We start from the raw sequence: 23,647 nt of genomic DNA, 5'->3' as shown, positions 1-23,647 counted from the left end.
CCATAAAAAGTTAATTAATCAGGGCTGGGTCAATTTCCTCGTGCCATGTCAATTTGCTGCCAGGTAATTAATCACTAATCAGCCACCAGGCAGCAGGCCGGGGGGACAATCCACAAGCCATTTATTGTCTTGCCCCAAATAAATGGCACGCGCAGCCGGGAAGAAACACATCTTGCTTTTCATAATATTTTTATCGACACTTTTGCAAGTTGTAATGGACTGCAGCGACAAGCAGCCGCAGTTCAGTGGAATATGAATATTAAAGAAACAAATGAGTGGAGATTTATAGGACATTCCGTTTCTGTTATGTCAGTTTTGAGATTAAACCGAGCAAATGAACAGTGAAAAATTATTCTTCCATGTGGAGAACGGTGATTAGACTTGTACATTAATTAGAAATTTTTGTTTTCCTATTCAATGCATTTCAAATGAGGATGTCCTATAAGGAACTGTTTGTCCAAAATGTAGATTTATTCACTTCTAAACAGCAGTATTTAATATCAACATGCATTTAAAAATGGAATAAGAGTCAATCCCAAATGCGCGTTTCAGGCGTAAATAGATGTGAATAAGAGAACCAGAGGTTCCAACAAATGAAGCGACCGTTTTGGTCTTTTTGTAAATGACTGAATGGATGAAACAACCCCCTTTTTCTCCCAAACTTTGAAATTACTGAATTTTAACAAAATTGAAAGCTTTTTCATTTTTGTTTTGACCTAGAACTAAACATACTCCATCATATTAAATTTTCCATTGAGTGTAATTTAAAGATAGGGACCTAATTGTATATAAATTCTATGTTGTAAATCCATTCGATGTACCTTTATTTGAGATTCGTTTTGAAAAAATGAGCAAACATTTTTGCCATTTGGAAAAAAAATCCGTTTTTTTGACAATCCATTGTGATGTTTATCACACAATGGTTTGCCTCTGAAATTGAGCTATACTGGCTGTTTATCTCGTCTTGGTGTGTTACCTATTATACCACTTCTTAATTTATGGTCCAGCACATGGAACGGGAGATCCCCCAAGGGGAATCCTGCAGAACTGTGAACCTGCTGTTGAAAGCACGTCTGCACCCCCAGAATTGTGTGACTATTTCCTACCATAAATTACCCACAGAACAATTCAACCTCAAATTAGCATGAGCATCTCTCAGTCTTAAAACATTGAAAGGGTGGGGGAAAGTTGGCATTATGGAGCAAAGAAGGAGGAGGAATGGGACAAAGAGAGAGCCCCCTCATCCATTCTGATGGCACACCTTTTCCAGGGCATCTGGCAACCTCACGCAAATTCAAACCAGCGCACGAATGCGAAGAATAATTGCCCATTAAAGCGGTTGTATATTTTTATGACTTTGATGCAGAATCTGCCCCCCTGTTGGCTTTTGCATCTGCTACTTTTCCATCTCTCCCAGAGCTCTAAAACTTTAATATGCAGTTTATAACCCTCAAGTATTTTCCCCTGGTTTTGTATTTCTTCTCTTGGGATTTCCGGGCTGGTGAGATGATCTCATTTGTGTTTATTTCCGAAGGTAAGCACCATATTCGTAAAAAAGAGACGGAAGGGGGGAGAACACGCGTTCGTCACTGTAAATACATTGAATGCAGAGCTCAGAGAAGGTGGGAGATAGGGGCTTTGTCTTGGAGGGGGAGACAGGCAGTAAGCAGTTGACACTCTAGTAAATGGCCCATTTGGCTGGTTGATACACCCACACATCTTCCACTTAAAAATGTTGATTTGCCTTGATTTTGAGCACGTCACAGCATGCCTCTTGTTACATCCCTGACGTTTCCGTTTCATTGAGTCCCGCGGTATAGAACTCCTCATTCCCGTGAACTGAGATGGTTACTCCACTAACCTCCCTCAAAATAGGCTCTGGGTATAAATCTAGCTGAAGGTTGGGAGTGGGTGGGCTAGGAATGCTGATGTGTCAACAAGATGCACAATTGGTATTTGCTCCAAAAGCTCTCACCCTGTTTTCTTTGAGAGAAACTCATTTTTAGCTTATGAGCTAAATCCAATTTTCGTCACAATGATACCAGATTTTTCACTTTGATTCATGCTGGATAAGGTTGAAGAGGGAACCTTTCCAGTATAATGAACCTATGGTTTTTTCCCTCCCTTGTCTCCCTCATGCCAAGAACTAAAGATTTATACTGTATCCACAAAGCAAACTGAATACTTCCCATTGTTTTCCAATGATGGTCTGTTTACATGTTTATGAACTTGAAGTTCAATTAGAAAAAAATCAAACTCCAGTGCTGGGGTTCAGAAATGCCTATAATTTGGTGTCTTTCCTTTCTCACGTTGTTCTTTAATTAACAAAGAGGCATTTACAAATATGAGACAAGGTGACAGGTTTATGATTTTTATTAACATTGATTTACTCCATTCTAGAAATGGAGAGGATATTGTAAGTTTCCATTTGGCATTTTGCATTGGATTTATTAAACACTTATTGCCCACTTACTGGATCCAAACTCCTGGGCTGGGGCATTGATAGATGACATGATAAGTTTCACTCTACAAAAGATAAGTGTCATGCCACAAAGTAAGCGCATCATTAAGATGTCTTCTTTCTGTGTGGTTCAAGGAGAAAGCCATTTTGATTTTGTTTAATCTGTCTCTGAATCATCTATCCAGCTAATTGCTTCAAATATGCAGTTAACCACATCCCAGCATCTATAAGCCAGCGCACCTGGTAGGCAAGTAAAAAAAAAAAAAAAATCATTTTCTTCCATCCCACCTTGAGTCTAAAGGAAGCTTGACAAACAATTGTGTTTTTTTGCCCTTGAAATTGACCATTTGTCTTAGTGGCAAGAGAGCAACACTGTCCTAAACCAGCCATGGGGGGAAACAATCCTCTAATGGAGAAGGGGAGAAACACAGAAGGCACAATGACAAATCTAATGAGTTAGGGATTATAAAGATTGTTATTTTCTGTTGTTTCTTGTTGAACACATTTATTGCATTCAGAGACTGAGATTAGCTGGGTTGCCAGAAAGTGCTGTCTGGGGCTATATGAAGGGAGGCATGTGACTAAATGCCTTTTAATAGCTACCACCTGTCTGGGGAGAATGTTTAAGTCCTGCTTTCCCCCAGAACAAGAAACTGATCTTCAAATTCTGACACCTGCAGCAGTAAAAGTGAATTTAAATGAATTGAGGGTTTGCAAGAATTCCAAGTTCAATACGTTTATCCAAGCCATCTCCTTTTTTTGTTGTTGTTATCAGAATCACACATATTCCAAGTCTGGTTGCTATTTCTGGGCCAATGCAGTACCTATAAGTATGGATGTAGAGTTATTTTTATAAGGATCACCACTGAGATGTAAAAATTGTATTATTTGCATACTGTTTATCTGCAAATCCTGGGCAGGACACTTTGTATAGAGGACAGTGTTATGAAAGGTGGAAGGTGAAGAGGAAGGGCCTCTACTCCCCCAGAAAGAAGGAGACTGACATTGGTTAACCACCAAAAGGTGTCCAGGCACATATGGCATTATGTACCAGATACCTGGTCTGTGCCAGGCACTCTTCTACATTAACGAGCAGAACAGATGGAGATCACTGCCCTCATGGAGCTGGCATTCTAGCAAGAGTGAGAGCCCTTTTCCTTCATTTCTGGGGTCCAAACTACTTAATTGCTAGTATACCAGGGGAGGTTCATGGCAGCCTTCTCCAGAAGGAGATTAGAAAATGAGTAATGGTATGAAGGAAGGAAGGAGGGAAAGAGAGAAGGATGGATGGAGAAAGGAAGATGGAAGGAAATGCTCATTAATCGTGATGACTAACTGGAGACTTCATAAAGAGACCCCTTGGCCAGCTCTACACTGGCAACAAGAATGAGATAGCTGATCAAACCATCCATCTGGGAGACTCCCGTACTTTCTCTGAAGCCTCTGGTCCAAAGCATGAACTATGGAACCTCTTTATTTTACCTAAGGGTACTTAGCCTCCCAGGAAGTTGATGTGTGTAGCCCTTCCCACATTCCTTTAACAAAATAAGAACCCCTCCACTGTGCCCTGTGTGAAGGAGCCCGAAGAGCCTCATATTACGACCTGTAAATACCTTATCCTGCCCAGAAAGGACGTTTTTCTCCCTGTAGCAAAGGGGGTTCCAAATGGAATCCTGACTCTAGACTTTCAGCAGCTTGTGTTCCCCTCGCTCTACTGCTGAGCTTCTGTTTCATGTTATATCTCAACATCTAAATCCTCCAAGAATTATTGTAAAACCTGCTTGTCGCTGAGAGGGATCTTGTCTCGCTCACTCTGCATGGGAGCTGGCGATAATGAATGGGTCAGCATAATTACCGTGTTTCCTCACACAGGCAGCCAGCTGCTCTGCCAGATTGTGAATTTTTCATTTTCTTTATTTCAAAATCCAGGGCGTTCCTATGAAAACTTAATATTTGAACTGTGGCAAGAGAGAGGTGGAGTCAAAACCACGCTCACTCATTTTCTTCCCAGTCCTGATGCAAATATTCCTATCTCATGACTTCTGGGCTCTTGATATTAGGATTTACCCGCTTTCCCCATGGAGATTGACACCTCTCCTCAATTTCAAGCACATTAGTTGAAACACGAGCCAGGAAACGTGAGTGCTAAGGGCTGGTAAGCCAAGAGTTAAGTACAGCTGCACGGTTGTCTTTAATAACAATTTAAAAAAAGGTTAAAAATAACCTGTATGGTCATCTCAGGCACAAACGGAAAGATAAAACCATTCTGACATAGTCCTACAATCCTAAGCATTTCACCAGCATTGTGAGAGAAACACATGGTGGAATCCATGAAACAGGCTGGCTGTTTGCCATTTGAGAACACACAGAGAATTCCAGATGATAGCCAGGCAGTCTTCACTTTGGGTTCAAAGGTTATATTCCAGTGCAAGCAATTCCATGAGGTGGTGTAGAATTAGGAATGTCTTCTATGGGAAACCCTACTCCCTCTGTCACCCCCAGCCTTGCCCCCCATCATGCTACATGGTACCATGTACAATCTACCCAACTGCAAACATACTCCGTCCAAGGACTGGGGGGGGGAGGAATGGGAAGAGATGGTCTGGAGGCTTCTATTACAGAAGGTGATGGAAGGAAGGGGAAAAGCCCATCTTGGCGGTTGGATATAGGGTAGAGACAGCTTTAGCACAATATGAAATACAATACCTTGCAAGAGGTTAGGTGTCCTGCAAAATAAAGAGTTCCTGAAGGAGTGAAGTTTGGGTGTGCTGAGTTAACCAAGGCCTGTTCTGTAAGCCCTCTTCACTATAAGGCCTTTCTGAGGCTTGATGCTCATATCATGCCAAAAGAAACTCTGTGTCCTCCTCAGCCTTGCATGTCATTACAAACACTGTATGAAATTGCAGCTGAGATGGAGCAGGGGAGGGAAGACTGTGCACAGGGAGGAAACCCATCCCACCATGGTTCATTCCACCCATCTGCCTCTCTTTGGAAATCCTCAAAGCTCCTATTGGGTAAGCAGGATGAGAGAAGAAAATGGAGCAAGGAGAAAAGGTTTACTGGACAGCCTGCCAATCGTTTGGCCTGACCACAGCCCACGACTTCCTTCCCTTGTTCATGTATTTAAGTCATCGGTACATTCCTTCAGGTGTTCAATATTTAGAACCTACTGTGGATAAAATCGAGGCTTCTGCTGACTTGGGGAGGCACAGGGAGATGCAAAGACCGATGGGATATGGAGGGGGCCTCAAGGAGCTTGCAGACGAATTGGAGAGATAAAACGTAACAAAGGACTGATTCTCCTCTTCTCAAAACCAATGCCCCATGAGAGTTTCCCACTGTGCTTTCCCTAAAAAGCAACCCTTCCGTGGGATGCGCTTTGGGCCCCACTGCCTGCTGCTTGGTGGGATGGGACAAGCAAGGTCAGCACAGTGGGAGCACTGTGAGATTCGGGGAAGGGGAAGGAGCCGGAAGGCAGACGCGGTTTCCTGAAGGCTTTGTGGGTTAGGATTTGCATGCGATAGGAGGAAAGATATCCCAGGCAGGGGAAACAGAATTAATTATTAGAGGTCTCAAGCATTTCCCTCTAGAGTCCTCACCAAGTCATTCTGCTCAGAGAACTTTCCCCCAGGGAAGAAACCCCTGCCCACACCCTCTTCTTACAAGTTGAGTTCCCAGACTTCTCTCTAATGGTGATGGTTGTACGTGCTTTAAAAGCTGTATAAATGGTTAAGAGGCTGATGGGACGTTGGTAATGATTTGTTTCTTGGAGCACGAGGGGTTTGTATGCTTAGGATGCATACACGTGTCTGTACGAACACAGTACTTCAGTTAAAAAATTTTAACAAGCAATATATGTACATAAAGGAAAGTGTGGGAAATAAAAACGGGATGGGGAAAGCTATAGACAACTAACACTTACTCTTGCAGTTTAGCCCCACAGACACTATGAACACATAGAAATATGTGTGTATATGTATATACAATTGTATACATATGTACATGCACATGCATATATAAATATGCATAAACACACATTTACATATGCACACATACATGCATATACATACACATACACGTGTGTATGTTGTGCACTCACACACAATATACATACATATATACATGCACACATATGTATATTGTGTGCTCAGACACATATAAATATATATTAGACACAATATACATATGTGTGTATATGTATGTATGCGGACAGATAGATAATAGATTCATAGGATAGAGGTTGAGAACACATTGCACATACATCTTGCAATCCACCTTTTTAGAAATTGTAGTTTGGGCAGTGAGAGTTTCTCCTGTTATTAAGAATTCTTCGTGAATCTTTGTCATTTACCATATTCTCTTGGGCACAGGGACCACCGTCTTAACTAGCCCATAGGCTCTGGAATCAGACCTTGGCCTGCGCCTTGCCGCTCACCTTTAGACCTCCGACTCCTGGAAGGGGGGCAGGTGTCTGGCCTTGGCCAGCAGGGAGAAGGGTCGGAAGGGGGTCGTTCCCTCAAAGGCAGGTGTGCATCTCAAAGCCTTCGCCCTGCTCTCTCCTTTCGCCCCGCAGTGCCCGGCTTCCCGTATCCAGCCGCCACCGCTGCGGCCGCCTACCGAGGGGCGCACCTGCGAGGCCGCGGCCGCACCGTGTACAACACCTTCCGGGCCGCGGCGCCCCCGCCCCCGATCCCGGCCTACGGCGGGTAAGTGGGGCAGCCCCCCGGGGCGGGCCTCCTTGCACCAGCCCCCTCCCGTCTGCGAGCGCATGCTGATCTTGACTGTCCCACCAGAACCGCCCCAGCATGCAGCCCGGCGCGCGCCTGCAGTGGAGCACCTTGCAGAGTATTGAAAAATGAGTGTAATTTGTCCTGTCATGGTTGGTGCCTTTAAGCATTCTACATGTCACATGTTGTTATGTAAATTCTCTTTGAGACTGAATGCTGGAGAACAGAGAAATGGTTACAGCCAAAGATGTATTTCTGATGATTGCAAACATCTGGTTGTTAAGGAGGTTGGATCACATTTGCCCCTTGAATCCCTCCACTGAGGGAGGTGAGGTTTTCAAACATACAAGTGGCTGAGGTGGTCTTGCTCCCCTCCCCAAAGACACCTTGCACTTCAAGATTTTTGAACCTTTGACTGTGAAGAGAAAATTAGGTGTGGAGTCAAATGCAAACTCTTTAAAGTTCAATGAAATTGGAATTAAGACCTGTTTTAGTTGGGTTTTCCAAAATGGCATTTGCCTTCCTTTCCCCTCTCGAGGAAAATGCAAATGGATTGTTCCCCATTGCCAGTTTGGTCTTTCTGCACACAGCCTTTGGTATTGTCAAGTGAATATCAGGGAATGGTGGTGAATGCTCAAAAAAATTTTAAATGGCACTTGTGTGGTGGACTGCAATCCTGAAATGCTACCTTTTTGCCTTCCTGTTAGGGATCGTTCTAGAACATTCTGGCATCCCTGGAGTCAGGAAGAGAGGGGTGTCTCTGAGGCAGTGGTCTTCAGGGGACATTTGGAATGTCCGGAGACATTTTTGGTTGTCACAACAGGAGCAGGGAGGTGCAATGGCATCTAGTGAGTAGGGGCCAGGGATGATGCTCAACATCCTACAATGCACAGGACAGCCCCCGCCCCAACCCCTGACTCCAACACAAAGAGTTCTCAGGTCCCAAATGTCACTAGCACAGCTCTAAGGAAAACTCAGCTATGCCCACAACAGTCTGGCATGAGGCTTTGCTGGCCAATGACTGGCTTTCTGTTCTCTATAAAGAATATAGCTATATTCAGGACTGTATGAAAAGGGTTAAATGCATTTTTTTATAGCCCTGTTGTTTATAAATCTTTTAGAAAGCCTGAATTAGCCTAGATCATCTCTCTATTGTGCTGATGACAAAGAGAAACACTCTTTTTTCATTATTTATTCATATCTCACCCATTCCAAAGTGAGCATTTGAAGTGTTTCAAAAACAAATGCAATGAGACAAAGTTAAGAATATAAAGAAATGAAACTAGGTGAAATCATCAGGAAGGAACTATACACACAGAGAAAGAAGACAATGTCCATCGTTTGTTGTGTCGTCATTAGAGCTGGGTCAGTTCTGAGCTTCTTAGTGGACAAGACAATAGCAAAAAAAATTCTTACAGATAATATGGTGGATAATAATAAACCAAGGATGAATTGGCCCTAAATTCTCCCCACCTCCAAAATAATGCATCTGAAAACAAACAAACAAAAAATAATGCATCTGCATATCCTAAGCCTTATATGTCTACCACACGACATAAGAAGTCATTAACAGTATAATCATTATCTGCAGCCGCATAGTGTTGAGCCCATTTTATAGATCCAGAAATGCAGAAATAAAGATTTGTTACTCCCGAGGTCACACAAAGAGTTATGAAGGAAAATAAAAACACCAAGTTACCCTCTAGGTAATTACTAAAGCAAGATTCATAAGCTATAAATGCAAAATTGCATGTTTATACCACATTAGTTTGTCTGAAAATCATTATCTCATCTTAGTAGATGGTAATTGTAGCTTTCCAGTGTATGTACCCTCAGTATGTCACTACTATATTGAACAGAAAAAACTAAAGTGAAATTACTTATCCTCACATGAACAATTTATAAAATTCTCAAAATCACACACCTGCTGTAAAATTGAAATTTGCTAACTTATAATGAACTTGCTCTTTGCCGGAAATAACCATGCATAACTAATTAATGCCACGTTCACCAGGGAGAGACACTGCCATCTCCAAATGGTGCGACAATGTGTTTGTGACTGCTTCGGATGTGATTTAATTTTAATATTCCAGCGATATTCCTAATCATTTTGGTTATAAGAGTGGATTGTCCCTCTTTGCTGATAGTATTATGACTGGAATTCTGATACCACACTTAGTAGTAAGATAAAATTCCCAAGATGGGAGAAGGAGGAGGAGCAGAAGGGCTAGGGCTGTGTGTCCATGTCCGCAGGTTCTATAAAGGCAATGTGCTGGTTGAAAAGGAGGAAATTCAGCTAGTCGCCTGGGTGTTTGGCTGGATTACCAATTGCCTGGGCTGCACAGGCACCAAATGAAAAAATGTGAACCCAGCATCTTAAATGAAGGTTTCCCTGTTCCTCTGGATTGTTTGTCTTAGGCTGAAGGAGACTACAGGGATGCAGCCCACTTGGAAAGGAGAACAGAGATGGGCTGGAGGAGGGTCCTGATCTTGCGTTGAGTGGAAGCAAGTAGCAGAGACGTTGGAAACCCACTCTTGTTTCCAGGAGTTGACATGATCAGGATTCAGGTGGTTCAGGAGATCTTGTGGATTTCCTGTAATTTGTCTCTAAAGTCCTTTGGGGAAAGATTTCTAGATTTGACTAACATCTTTACTCCAGTCCAGTTCAGCTTAACACCTGTTGACTTAGCATCTATCATATTCCATGCACTGTTGTGCACTAGGGATGCTTAGGCAAATGGTACCTTCAGAGGAGTTTCTTCCAGTTGGGGGCAGGGGGCACCACATAAGCTAACAATTTCAACAAATATGGTAAGGTATGTTGTTTCGTGAGCACCAAGAAAGGGCCCAGCTAAGATGTTTAGAGATGTCTTCCAGGAAAAGAAGAAATACAGGACACATTTAAGTCCAATAATTTCCCAAATTGCCGCGTTAAGATCTCATTCTGTGATTCTGCCCCTCACCCAGTGACCCTCATCTTTTCTACCTAGCAAACTGTATTTATTAAGGAAGAAGTAATTTTTCCCACTGTCCCCAGTGGAAGCCATATCTAACTGCCAAACTAAACCTCTGTTCTTCATAAAATATCACGTGGATATACTTTGTTGTGAAAATTCCAACCAAAAATGTGTCATTTATTCTATGTCCATGTATGGTTTCAATATTTTTTTTTCTGGGAGATTAAAAAAGAAAATCCCACAGAACCTCCATGGCTACCTTTGTGGAGCCTTGGATGACCATTGGAGAAATACAACATCCAGATAGTCATACAGGAGGTTCACCAAGGGTGCCCTTACATTCATCCATTTCCTTTTATTGATTTAGTTTTCCCCTCCACATCCTGATATTTTCTGAAGTCCCTCCCAGCAACTAAAGAACATAGGTTATGGAGAGGCCCTATCCTCTTCTTTCTCACATAGTTAAATAGAAACTTCTTAGGATATTAATGCATGATCATTCCTGGAGGAATGGTGAGGGGCTCTGCTGTGGACTGTGAAGGGATCGTAGGAATGGGTGGAAAACCCTAGACTAAGCCAGCCGACTCCCTATGGATAGCCAGCCTTAATTGATAGTGGCTGATGAGTTAGAAAGCTAGTGTCTACACAGTCTGCAGGATTGTTACAGTCCTATAAAGACATGGACTTTGGGGCAGATAAGATTGCCTTCACTGTTCTATTTCATACTACCCTGGGTAGCTGACTTGATCTCTATAGACACATAACAGGAGAGTGAAGATTATATCTGCCTCTGTAGAGTTGATAGAGGATGAAGTAGGGAGATCCATGGAAGGTTACGACTTGGTAAGGTCCACCGTGTGACATGTGTTTAGTTAACTGTAGCTACTGTTGTTGAGGTTGATGTAATTATTGACTTTTTATTAGCTGTCCATACTCTTCTCTTTCTCAAGGTCGCCTTTTGCTTGTGTTGAGTACACAGGCAGATCCTACATCTCTCCTTCTCCCTCTCTGCATCACTTACCCCTTTTCTGGGGGGCACCTGCAAGTCACAGACCTCCATTCCCCACAAGCTACAGTTGGCTTTGGACAGAGGTACCTCAATAGTTTATGGAATAGGTAGATCATAAATAAAATATTAACTAGTGAACAGTCTCAGAGAGAGCTGAATGGACTAGGTTCTCCATATTTCTCCTTGCATTTGATCCTGGAGTCAATTTCCTTAGAGAAGCCACAATGTCCAGTCTGTCTTCCTGTGACTCAAATTTGGGATAAATTACCCATTGGGTGATTGCCATCCAAGGGAGCTTGCAGACTGATGATCTATGGATGAAGATGGCAGGTAGAAGCATTGGAGACATGCCCACCAGACTCAATACAACATCTGATGTTAGCAGACAGCAGCTAAACCCCAATACCCTCCCAGAAGAATCCCACTAGATTGGCCTCACCAAGTTCTTGTTCTTAATTAATTACTTAATGAATTATTAAACAGCTACTTATCAAGTGCCTACTGTGTACCATGCATATTGTCTGGGCATACAGTAAGGTGCTCTAATGTAGCACCATAAGAGATTTTTTAAATTATTAATTATTCTAAGGTAGGCATCCAGCATCTGCTGTAGGGTTTTGGTCTTGGTTCTCTGGGTATCTTTGAACAAGATGTTCTGTACTGTCTCAGGTAGTTAATTATGACACATCTCAGTACAGCTTCTCAGAGTTACCTCGAGAAGTATTTTGAGGAGACTCTGTGCTACTTTGGGTACAGGAGAGGTGTGGTAGTGTCCCAGGAGAAAACTTCCTAAAGTTGGCCAGTGCAAGAATGAAACCCATATGTAGATCCTGTGGGAGTGCTCCCAGGCTAGGTCCTGAAAAAGCCTCTGACGCCAGCCTCTAGGACTGTGTGTGGACCTTTCTGTCTATCAATCAACCATGTTTTTGAGTTTTAATTTATAAATGTCTAATCCTCAGATTGTATTATCTGATGCTTAGGGACTTTCTCATCTAATATAAACACTAGGAACTAAAGCCATCATCATGTATTCTCAGCATACTTTCCAGAATTCTCTCTACCTTGTTCATTTGTTTTTGGTATGAATTCTTGTGTAAATTCTCAGCCAGTTTTAAAATGTAACCTCTTACATTAAAAAGAAAGCCTCTTAATTGAGTGTATTTATAAACAACACCATAAATCAGTGATTCTTAAACTTTTGGGAGGAGGAGTGGGATGTCACAGTTGCCTTTGGTTATCGAATTAAAAATATTTATTTTCGCTAGGAAAGTGTTCGCACACACACCATTCTGTACAAATGCCAGGAAGTTCGTGGACCCACCTGATATCCATTCAAAAACAGCTAGATTTCAACACATTAAAAAATTTAATTTACTTTCCAGTTGGAAGGGGAGGTATGGTAGAGCAGTTTTAAATATACTTTCCTTCAAGAATATATTTGTGGTTGGGTTATATTATGTTACACAAACAGATTGTATAGTTTGGGCATCCTATACTTTTTTCCTTTCCTGTTTTTTTAAGTAAACTAATTTGCTATAGTGCAATCATCCCCTGCTTGCATTCATCCAAATATTTAACTACTGTTATTACCTTTCTAAGAAAATGAGATGTGCATTTGCATTATGTTCTTGCAAAAGCATATTGCAGTCCCAAAGTGATTGACAGGCAATACAATTACCTTTGCATGGCTAGACAGACCGCCTCTGCATTAAAATAGGGCTGCACCTGTTCCATGCATGATGGTAACTCCCTTCTCTGGTGACAGGGCCATGGTTAATTTATCTGTAGATGCAAACTACACATCGAACCCTGCCCTCCTTCCCCTGCATATCTGATATTTTAAGTGCACCTGTTTCATGAGGCTCTAAAAAGTGTTTGGATACATTCTGGGAAACCAGCATGAGACTTTATAAGAGCTTTTCTGTCACCAGCTTCTGTTTAGAATAAAACCTAGGAAGCTGACCTTCAGTGTTGTCTCAAATATAAAGTAAAATAGCACGTGAGGATGGTGGTCCATAGAGCAGTGAGTCTACCAGTCCTCGGACCAACAGCATCAGCATCACATATCACTTGTTAAAAATGCAAATTCTTGGAGTCCCATCCAGATCTGCTGATTCAGAACCTCTGGGCTGGGCGTGGGCCCAGCCACCTGTGTTTGCACAAGGCCTCCAGGTGATTCTGATGCCCACTGAAGTTTGACCATTGCTGCCTGCCATAGCAATTAAAGTTTGGGCTGTGGAGCCAGATTACCTGGGCTAGAATCCCACTTAGTCAGTACCTAGCTTTCTCCAGTTCAGTTTCTTTATATTTAAAGAGGCCATGATGATATTCTCCATCTCATAGGACTACCATGAGGATTAAGCAGGATAATGAGCACAGAATGCTTAGATTAGGGACTGACACATACTAATTGCTCTATAAATGAGGAGGAGTATTTGTGCTCATGCTATTAATAGTAGCTTAGGGGAAAAAAAACAGCCTTCTGGTGAAACTGGCAACCCATGAAGTGGCTTCCTTTCACACTACCAGTGAGGACAACCATCTTGGTTCCTTGTTTCCTAGAGTTGTGATGGAGGTAGATCACTCATCCTCTAGTGTATTTCTCTCCAAGATGTGCAGGTGTTGCACTCCGTGAAAACAAGCAATCCCTACCCAGTGTGGTCTAGAATAGCAGACAGAATTTTTGATTTCCTTTCTCAGGAAACCACCACATTGTGCTGGGCCTCTGAACCTCCCAAAGCTAGAGATTATGCCGTTCCTGCAGGCCCTCGAAGGAGCCCGGTACCCTCTAGACACTGGGCCCTGCAGAGGCTGTTCCCTTTGCCCTGCCTGCTCTTCCTACCTCTCTGCCTGGCTAAGGCTTTGAGATTTCTGTGGCATTTGCTCTGTTGCTGGCCCTCCTCCTTCCATGACACGTTCAGAGTGCTGTTATTCCTCTCCTCCACAGCACCCATCACAGCTACAGTTGTATGTTTATGCACATGGCTTTGCGACTGTGTGCCCCACTCCCTGTAAGCTTCCTGAGTGTGGGTTTCATGGGTGGACTTGCTCTCTCTGCTCTCTGTGCCTTGGCATCGTGGTTGGAGTACAATAAGCATTTCAAGAGCGGAGAAATAGTACTCATCATTCAGTTTGTTTGAGCTTGTCAAAATGTGGACCCTAGATCACATTTTCTCTTTGGTTCTCTGTCTTATAACTGGGGGATGTCAGAGTCCCAAAGCAATTTTGCATGGCCCACGATGGAAGGCAAAGCATGGCAACTAGGTTACCCTACTGATCAAGACAGAGGCAACCATCAGGGCCTGTTCTTCTCTCACTTCTGGAAGTTGTTGGTACAAATATGCTTGACATGGAGACACACAATGGACCACAGTGCATAAGCACTGGTCCTGGCAAAAGAAAGGGCCACTTTCCCAGCCAGAGCTCAGCCTCGGCCACTCCTGGTCCACACCCCATGCCCGCTGCAACAACCCCCCACAGTCTAGGCTCAGCTCTTCTCTCCATTACTCGCAGAAGAGCAGACAAGACTGGGCGTCCCTCTACAAATATTTAGAAAAAGGCATTGTTTTCCATATTTAAAATATATTAATCTTTGGTTAAAATATTATGTTGTTCACACCTGGATCACTTTCTGTCTAGCCTCTTACCCTATTCTCCTAAGTCAGGGTCCAGCTTTTGAGTCTTATTCCCCTCTTCCTCTCCTATTGACAACAGCCATTGATGCTGACTAACCAGATCAGAGAAAAACTTGAGACTGCAGGATCCCTCCTCCTAATCGGTTATTGAATTCTGGCTGGAGTTGATAAGTGAATTACTTTGTGTCACCTTCTAATGCCCAACCTCCCCTTTATAATATGTGCAATATTCACTCCACAGATACTTATTGTACATCTTCTAGGTGAAAAGTAATGTGTTAGGTTCTAAATGAGTCAGAATATTGAGTAAGCCATTGGGTGCAACTTTCACGGCAAAGTGAGCCACATGCATACATACCTTTAATATGAGGCAGAAATTGATGAGTAGCTCAAGTGAGGGTCATAAAAAGTGATGTGGGTGTTTACAGGAGGGAGGGAAAACAGCTTCAGGTGGGCATTGGATAAAGCTCATAGGGATGGTGGCATTTAATGAGAGCTACGATGTTGACTACGTTGCTCATTACTTTGCACGCATTATCTCATTGAATCCTCCCTTGAGGTGGGCACTTTGCTCTTCCCCATTTTACAGATGAGTGAATGAAACTCGGAGAGCTTAAGTGATTAGTCCAAGGGCACATAGCTGCTGATTGCTGAGGCTGTGATCCAGGTGCCCATGTGTTTCCCATCTAACTTGTCTCTTGAATGGTGATCTGCTTTTGGATGAGGATGTTTGGAGAAAAGGCTGTCCAGCACAAGGAATAGCATGTGCACAGGCATGATGGCATGAAAGACTGGGACAGAAGCTGTTTTGATATGGCTCAGTGATCAGCTCTGTGGTTCTGGGCCCAAACTAAATATTTGTTGCTCTCCCCCGTTTCATCAGATCTGTTCCAAGTCCTGTTGGCGGAGGCTGGCCCTGCCTTCTGACCCCCAACAGAGACTATCTTTTTATGCTGGAAATGCTGAAAGAGACTTCAAAGCATAGCTCAGGATGCCGCACACCTCAGTATCACGGATTAGGGTTTTACGCTGCTTGACAAGTGCTCTCGTGAACTGTAGCCCTCTCAGATCAAAATGAAAACGGCTGAAAGCGATTCCTACCAACCTCCTTAGCGTGTGAAATCCCTGCCACGTTTTTAAGGATAATGGTACTTGCGGTTTAGCCAATCAACTCTGAAAAGCTCTGAGAAGCACACTACAGTGTTCTCCAGCAAACCAGTGTCATTGCCGTGTGTGTGTGTGTGTGTGTGTGTGTGTGTGTGTTGTCAAGTGCCTTCCCTTGGCTCAATGTGCTTGGCTTACATGGGGGTCCACTCTGCTACTGAAACCTGCTGGAATCCTTTGATAATCTAAGTGGTGCTCCTATTAGAACCCCAGCTCCATCCGATGGTGGGACTCATTGGTCCTTTGCCAGAATCATAAATCATCTGTAACTTCTGTGGGGAGATTTCAGGGAAGGTTATTAATAACAACTACCATCCTTTGGAAACCATGCATTTAGAAGCACATGTTTTTACATTCACGATATCCTGTGATCCTCACAAAAGCCTGTGAGGTGTGCAGGCTACACATGATCCTCATTAGACCTAGTGTAATGCTTACGAATTTTAAGTCAGTTTCCCGTGATCACATAGCTGTGAGCTTCTTTTCCTGGCTGTTTCACTCAAGGTATACCAAGAAACTTCTGGAGAAGTCCAGGATCCTTTTTTTCCCCCTCCTATGAAGTTCTTTCTCTCTGGGCTGACTATATGGGTAGTGATCAGTGTATTGCTGTGAGGCCAGGCTTGTTCAGTTATAATATGGGGTTTTGCTTAGTCTGGATATAATTTCTGTGAATATACACACAGATATATACATGCACACACATATGTACACATGAGCACACACACAGACATACATATACATGCAAACACTCTACTACACACATATACGTTCATAAACGCATGCACTTATACACATGGGCATGGTATATACATGCACACATATGCATTCGCATGCACACTAACACATGTATACACACACAGGCACATAAAGCACACACATATAAACAAAGACACATATTCTTGCACACACATGCTCACACACATCTATAATTAGAGATATTCTCCTACATTTACTGTAAAAGAGTGGCACATGGAATTACCAAATATAATACTGCAGTGTGAAAGAATATAGAGGAAAATTTCTGAAATCATTTGGGTTGTCCAGCTCCCCTAAGGATATTCAGCTATAACCTATGTTGAAAATGCGACAATCTGCACCCCTGTCCTTATCAATCATATATTGTAAGCAGATGCCTTTTTTCCGGGGGGAGCCATGTGGTTTGAGTGAATGTGAACTCGGACCCTCATATCTGTCTAGGCCACTTAAAATCACCCTCAATCCTCTTTGCATTTCTGCATCCTCTCCTGAAAGAGCGGGAAGTCTGGTACCCAGCACACCACCACATCCTGATTCTGGTCCAACACCAAACCCCAGCCTAATTTTCTCAGTCTGATCGACTGCTGTTGTCTCCAACCTCCTTAACCAATGTGAAAACTATCCTCAGTTCCTGTGTTTTGGATCTTGTGACCAGACTAACTTTGCCAGTGCAGGGGTTGGTGTGTCTGCATGGGGAAATGCACTAATATGGATGTTTTTCTTTGTGTGTGCACCCTTGCAGTGTTGTTTACCAGGATGGATTTTATGGTGCAGACATTTATGTAAGTATTCATTAACGTGCATGCCATCCTTGTTTCCTCCCGGAGTCATTCTTTTTACAAGTTTGCTGCAAATTTCTCTACTGATGTCATCCATTTCCTCTTCCTGGTCTGTGGGAAAGAGTCCGGAGGCTCATGGGGCAGAAGCTCTTGCTCACGAGAGCCATCACCCACTGCTGAGTGAGTGGGATTAAGTAACTTCCGAATAAATGGCATTTCTCTTATGTCAAATGAAAGACTCCCTCTCCAAAAGAATTCTCTCTCAATATCTCAGTATGGTCTGTGTGTTTTCAGTATAATATTTAGGATAACAGCTGTAGTCACCAGCTGTAGAGGGTTAAAAGATATTTTCATGGCTGATGTGTTCTTATAAATACATTTGTTTATCGAAACAGCCCTAGAAAGACTCTCTCTCTCTCTCTGTCTCTCTGTCTCGACATGGATGGTTTTAGCAAGAAACATCTCCTAACAAATTGTATGCCAATTTGAGCATTAAATCCCTTATTTTCTTCAACCTTTTATTTCCTCAATTTCCCCCAGTTACCCGATTTAGAATTGTTTGTTAAATTTAGAATTGTTTGGTAACTGGTACAACTTTATTAAGCCTTTCGCTTTTAGAAAAGAGGAGGATGTTCCTCATTATGGGACCATAATTAAACTTACCTAACTTGATCTAGAGGTAGTTAATCTCCCATGTTATGATATTAGCAGCAATGTGATAAAATTGACTTGGAAGAAACACAATTTAAAATGAATGGGCAGGATTTGGGGGGTATTTTCTGAACCATATAATTTTTTATCACAAATGACCTCAAATAAGTTCAGCGGGATTATATTTCTTGTTTTATAGACTAGATAACAAAGAAAAATAAAACCATATTGCTGAACAAATTGATGTCATTTACTAGAAAATGGGAAAGACAATGGTTATTTAATTTTCTTCCTTTTGAATTTCAAATAATTACAATTTTGAGACATAATATTAATCTCCATCAATGATGAACTTAGTTGAGTTCTATTATTATTGCATCAAGTACCTTTATTATAATATATGGGTTAGTGTTTTTCACAATAAAATTAGTGACCATGCTACGTGTTCTTTTTTCATCCAGTGAACAACTAATTTCCTTTTTTGTGTAGCTTAATCCACTCCTTCTCACATCCTCTTTTTCCAAACTTTTAGTTTATAACATTTTAAATAGAGAGGCAGGCTGGGGCTGAGCAGGCTGAGCTCATCCACGTCCTAAGATACCCAACGAACCCAAACATCAGTCCACACCCTCTCCCTAGTGTGGCCTTTGGCTAGAGCATACACAGGGAGAGAGTTAGGATTATAGTTGGCATAACTGAGTTTAAGAATTTTTTTTAAATATAGGAAATGGAGGGGAATAGAAAAGGGATGGAAAAATTAGAAAAAGAAAATTCACCAGAAAGAAAACTATCTCCATCAACACCCATCCAAGAAAAAAAAAAAAGTGGGTGTTCCCAAGGCTAGCTAAAACAAACATATTATATTATTAGCTATTATTTATTGAGTGTTCACCTCTCTGTGAAATGATAATCATTTATTGAGTCATTTGTGAAATGACAACTTATTGAATTATTAGTTTGTTTTGTCCCAAGGATATTTCAAATTGGTGTCTCTTCCTTGCCTCATAGATTTTTGTAGAGCAGGAAGTAGAAGCCGCCTGAAGGCAGGGGCTGTAGGGTTCCACAAATAAGGAAAAAGAATGGACTAGTTAGAGTAATTGATAGAGTATGTTTGCATTGCTTTGGACAAACAGAAGTCCAGGAGAACAAGGCAAATGGAGAGAGCAGAGGGACATGGAAGAGAGCAGATGTGCCAGCCCCAGACGAAGGTGGAAAGAGACATTCCATTCATGGAGGAAAGCTACGAAAAAGTCCCTCTGTGTTTTAGTTCCTTTAGTAGCTTTTGTTTCCTACAAATTCATCATATTTGGGCAAAGCCTGCCAGGCCCACTGGTACAGCCCCTGCGGATGTCTGGGTGAGGTTTAGATGAAGGGAGTTTCGTCAGTAACTGCGAGTCCTAAGTTTCCTGGTGTCTGGGTTTAGTAAACTGTTCCTCTCGCTCTTGTCAAGCCACCCTACTAGCCAAAAAAAAAAGTATAGCGCTTTCCCACTGTCCATATCATGATGATGATAAGATTTTTCAGGAGGCAGTTTCAATAGGCAATTAGGTGATGGAAAAACTAACTGAAATGTGAACTTTGAGCTTTGTTTATCTTCCAAGAAGGTAGCTTAGACCTTGCAGATCTTCCTGAATATTTTGCTCTGTGTAAGAGGACAACTTAGGAATATTGCTGCTGCGTGGTGCGTGTATGTGGAGATAGTGATGAGCTGCACCGCCCCATTATGACAGCAAAACAAGAGCTCGTCAGTGGCTTTAAGTTGATTTAAGGGCAGGAAAGGATATGGATATTTCTGGCACTCTCGAGTTTATGGAGCAGGATTCATCCTAGCTAGGAGTATATTATAATCTCGAATGTGCTTTTTCAAGCTGCTACCCCTACCTGCCTTGAGATCCTGGTATGTTCTGGTGAGTAGAAATGTTCCCAGTGCTCCATTTTTTAAAGAAATGATGATTAACAAGGTTCATGGAAGAGCCTGCAAGGCTCTATCTTATTTAAAGGAAGTTTCTGGCTTGCTCCTTCAATCTCATTGAAATAGTGCACAATAAGTAGGTTTAGGGCAATCCTGAGAGAACCTTGGTCACCTCTGAAGGTTTAATGTTATTGGGCAGAGTAATAAGCTTCTAGCTTTGGCTACTTTTAAGAAAGGAAGGGGGAGTGAAGTCTCCAATTCTTCCTACTCAGATAGTTCTCAACCCTGACAGTCTATCAGAGCAACTTAACCACTGTAACAGGTCTCACTTCAGAGCGACAGCCCATTCCTGTGCACCCAAATTTCTCCCGCCCCTTCTCCTCTTTGTTGTCCAAGGTCTCTCCATCTTTCCCACCTGATGTTGGAGCCCTCGAGCATTTCTGAGTCCTGCTGGGAGCACGTGGGATTTGAAAGACCTGCAGGATCCCTTTAGCTGGCGAGCCACAACCTCCTATCTAGAATTAGCTCCTTCTTAAACTTTTCAGAGAAGAGAGGATTAAGGAGAGAGGGAGAGATGATCCTAGATGTCTTGAAATTGCTGGAGGGGTAGACTTGTTGTGAGATGCTGTGAGCCAGAAACTAAAGTAACAACCAGGGATGCTCATTTGGGCTGAGGGCGAAGAAAAAGCATCCTGTTCAGGAACTGAGCCCTGCAGGAGAAATGCTGCCTCTAGTCACAGTGGACACACCCAGGCCCAGTGTGGATGGCCACTCATCAGAGAGGATGCGTAGGGGGTTCTGAGTTGTAAAGGACTGTAGGGAAGGTCATTGCCTGGATCCCTTGCACCTGAGGACATACACACACACACACACACACATATGCACACTTTTATGACAAAAGCTAGGAATTTAGTTTATATAACTATCATATCAAATCTATAAGTTAGCTATCATTGCTTAGTGGTGCACATTTAAGTAAATTCATTTTGATTAAAAAGTGGGTCAAGTTAAAGGAAAAATTAAATAAATAATAATAGAGGTGATACCTGGGTATGACAAACTGTTTGAAAGTTGCAGGATTTTCTTAGACTGTCCTTTCTTAGAGTGTTTGAAACTTAGAAAGACTAAGTTCCCTGGACCTACAAACCAATCCATTATATTTAGGGGTGAAGCTGTAGATTGCATGTGGCCAGAATTGATCAAGGAGCTGAAAATATGTGTTGCTTAACTGAACTTAGCCAAGATACTTGTCTTCACCCGCCTGGGGAGATATCAAAGGATATGGCATTTGATCAAAAGATAACTATTGAAAACAGAAAGAAGGAAATTATAATAGAGTTATAAAAAAGAATTGACCAACTAGCAATAGAAACTGGAGTAGGACAGTGGAGTTCTGGGCAATGGGGAGAAGGGAAGAGAAGATGGGAGAGAGAGAAAGAGAACTGATACACAATATAAATGTTAACTGTGTTCCCTTGTGTTGGGAGAGCCCTAAGCTTGCTAATAGTCAAGGCAACCTTGAGGCTGCCTAGCAAATATGTCTCAATGAGATTCCCATGAATTTTTACATCATTCTTCAACTCTGTTATATCAAGTTTCTGCTTGACACCGTGGCTAAACACAGTTATTTCTGAATTCATGTCACTCTGCCCTTCATGGATCTTAAAACAAAGAAGTGTCTTCATTCCACCCGTGTTTGAGCTCAGGAAGGAGAAGCGTCAATAGCTTCAGGAATGTGCAAAGCTAAAAAGCAGACATTCTCCAGATAAAACTCCCAAGTCCTTATTCCTGAGACTCTGCTTTCATGTGAGCCAGCGGAGGATCAGAATTAGCTGGTCAGTCACCATGGGGGAAGCAACAGCCCATTGAGAAGTTAAGCATCTGCTATGTGAGAGACGAGATGTTCTGCCTTTACTGCAGTCCTCATCTCCTCCTCACTACGGCCCTATAAGGGAGAAATCTCATTACCCATTACCTCCACTATATTTTTTTTCAGAGGAGGAAATTTTTTCAGAAAAGGGATGAAATAATTTGTCCAGCCGTCTTCACTGATGCTGAAGTTTGAGCCCACGTGATCTGGCTAGAGTTCAATGCTTAAGTCCTGAGCCAACAGAAGAACGTTGTTGTCCTCATTGAGAAAACTTTGAGAAATGTGGTGAAAGACAGGAGAAGAGGAGGGTGAGAAATGAGCGAATAGTGGAGAACATAATGGGGTGGGCAGGCCACTAGGGACTAATATCTATATTTGAAACATTCAAATAAGCAATGAGATCTGCAGGGAGGGAGAGAACTAGAACTTAGACAGGCGTAGCTCCACAAGCTTAGATTTAGCTTAAAGAGAAAGGTTAAATAAAACTAAATTGTAAAGGAAAGCCAGGCTATATAAGAAAAACATATATATATACATATTCATATTCATTTACATATATGTGCACACACAAACATACCTTTATAAGGCAGGTCCCTAAATCTCTTAAAATCACCTCTACATTTGCCATGGAACTGGAAAATTTCACTTTAAATTGGAACCACTCACAAGAAAGATTAGCCGTGCCCATGAATAATTCTCACATCCAAAAACTGCTTCCTAGCCTGTCCAAGAGTTCAACTGAGATCTTGTCAGTGTAGGACTTGAATGAAGTGATAACATGTTAATGACATGTATCAACCACAGCTTTTCTAGACACATGGAGACACACACACACACGCAGTTTTTCTAATCAGATATATTAAAAGTAGCTTCAATGTGATTCATTATTTCATGAAACGCAATTGTGCTCTCTGTTGTTGAGATTAAATTAAAAAGATAAAGGCGTTGATACAGTTATTTATGGTTGCTACTGTACGTCATCTTAACTGCCTCAATAATTGGGCATCAAAGTCAAGTCCTCAGGTATTCCAGAGAATTCCAATCATGAGATAGAGAGAGAAATTTGAAATAGTTCACTTGAACTGTTGGAATATACTTGGAAGGGTAAGAAGCCATGAAAGTATCCTTTTTTCTTCTTTGAAAATAAACACAGGTTACAACACAAATACAACGAGTGTGGTTCGATCCCCACATCTACCTTCCTGATACTCGCAGAGATGTGCAACTAAAATTGCTTGGTTCCTCTTTTGGGTCAGTGGGTCACTCTGAGGTCTTTGTGAGATAAGAGAAGCAAACTTGTAAATGAATTGCTCTGGAACTTCTGTCTGACTTATGCATTTTCTTTTATTTATTTCATTTTTGCATTGAAAACATTACATTTCTGTTTCCTTATAGAGTAGTGTATCAAGAGCCTGTGTATGGCAATAAATTGCTGCAGGTATGAAATCTCAACTGGTGGAAAAACTCGTCACTATGATTGTGGGTTTGCTGTGAAATCCTACTAACAAGACAACTCTGGGGAGGGGAGATGTTCTCTAACATAGGAGGCAAGACTTAACTGAATTTTCCAGTTTTGATGTGAATTCTTCTAGAATAGAGACACACATCCTCAAATTTTCCCTCTTTGCTAGATTATGAGTGTATCCAAATGGAGGTCTGGCTTGGCTGTAAACATCTTGGCTTAAAATGTATCTGGACTCAATTAATATAAATTCAATGAAAAGAA

At 42.0% G+C, this 23,647-nt stretch overlaps 1 protein-coding gene across 3 annotated transcripts in view; it reads left to right on the top strand.

The window, feature by feature from the left end:
- The window catches only part of RBFOX1 (RNA binding fox-1 homolog 1), a 358,536-nt gene that overhangs the window by 294,015 nt on the left and 40,874 nt on the right, over positions 1-23,647 (top strand). For 2 of the 3 annotated variants that reach the window (XM_058570100.1, XM_058570099.1), the window contains exons 9-10: positions 7,035-7,167; positions 17,452-17,491. In XM_058570100.1, the coding sequence (XP_058426083.1) occupies positions 7,035-7,167; positions 17,452-17,491 (173 nt within the window). Of the gene's footprint in view, positions 1-7,034; positions 7,168-17,451; positions 17,492-23,316; positions 23,360-23,647 lie in introns of all 3 variants that reach the window. The other variant, XM_058570101.1, reaches the window with a different exon arrangement.

Source organism: Diceros bicornis, chromosome 26 (assembly GCF_020826845.1).
Source record: "Diceros bicornis minor isolate mBicDic1 chromosome 26, mDicBic1.mat.cur, whole genome shotgun sequence".
Classification (NCBI taxonomy): Eukaryota; Metazoa; Chordata; class Mammalia; order Perissodactyla; family Rhinocerotidae; genus Diceros; species Diceros bicornis.
Note: the sequence above shows the minus strand (reverse complement) of the source record. Positions and strands in the feature narration are given on the sequence as shown.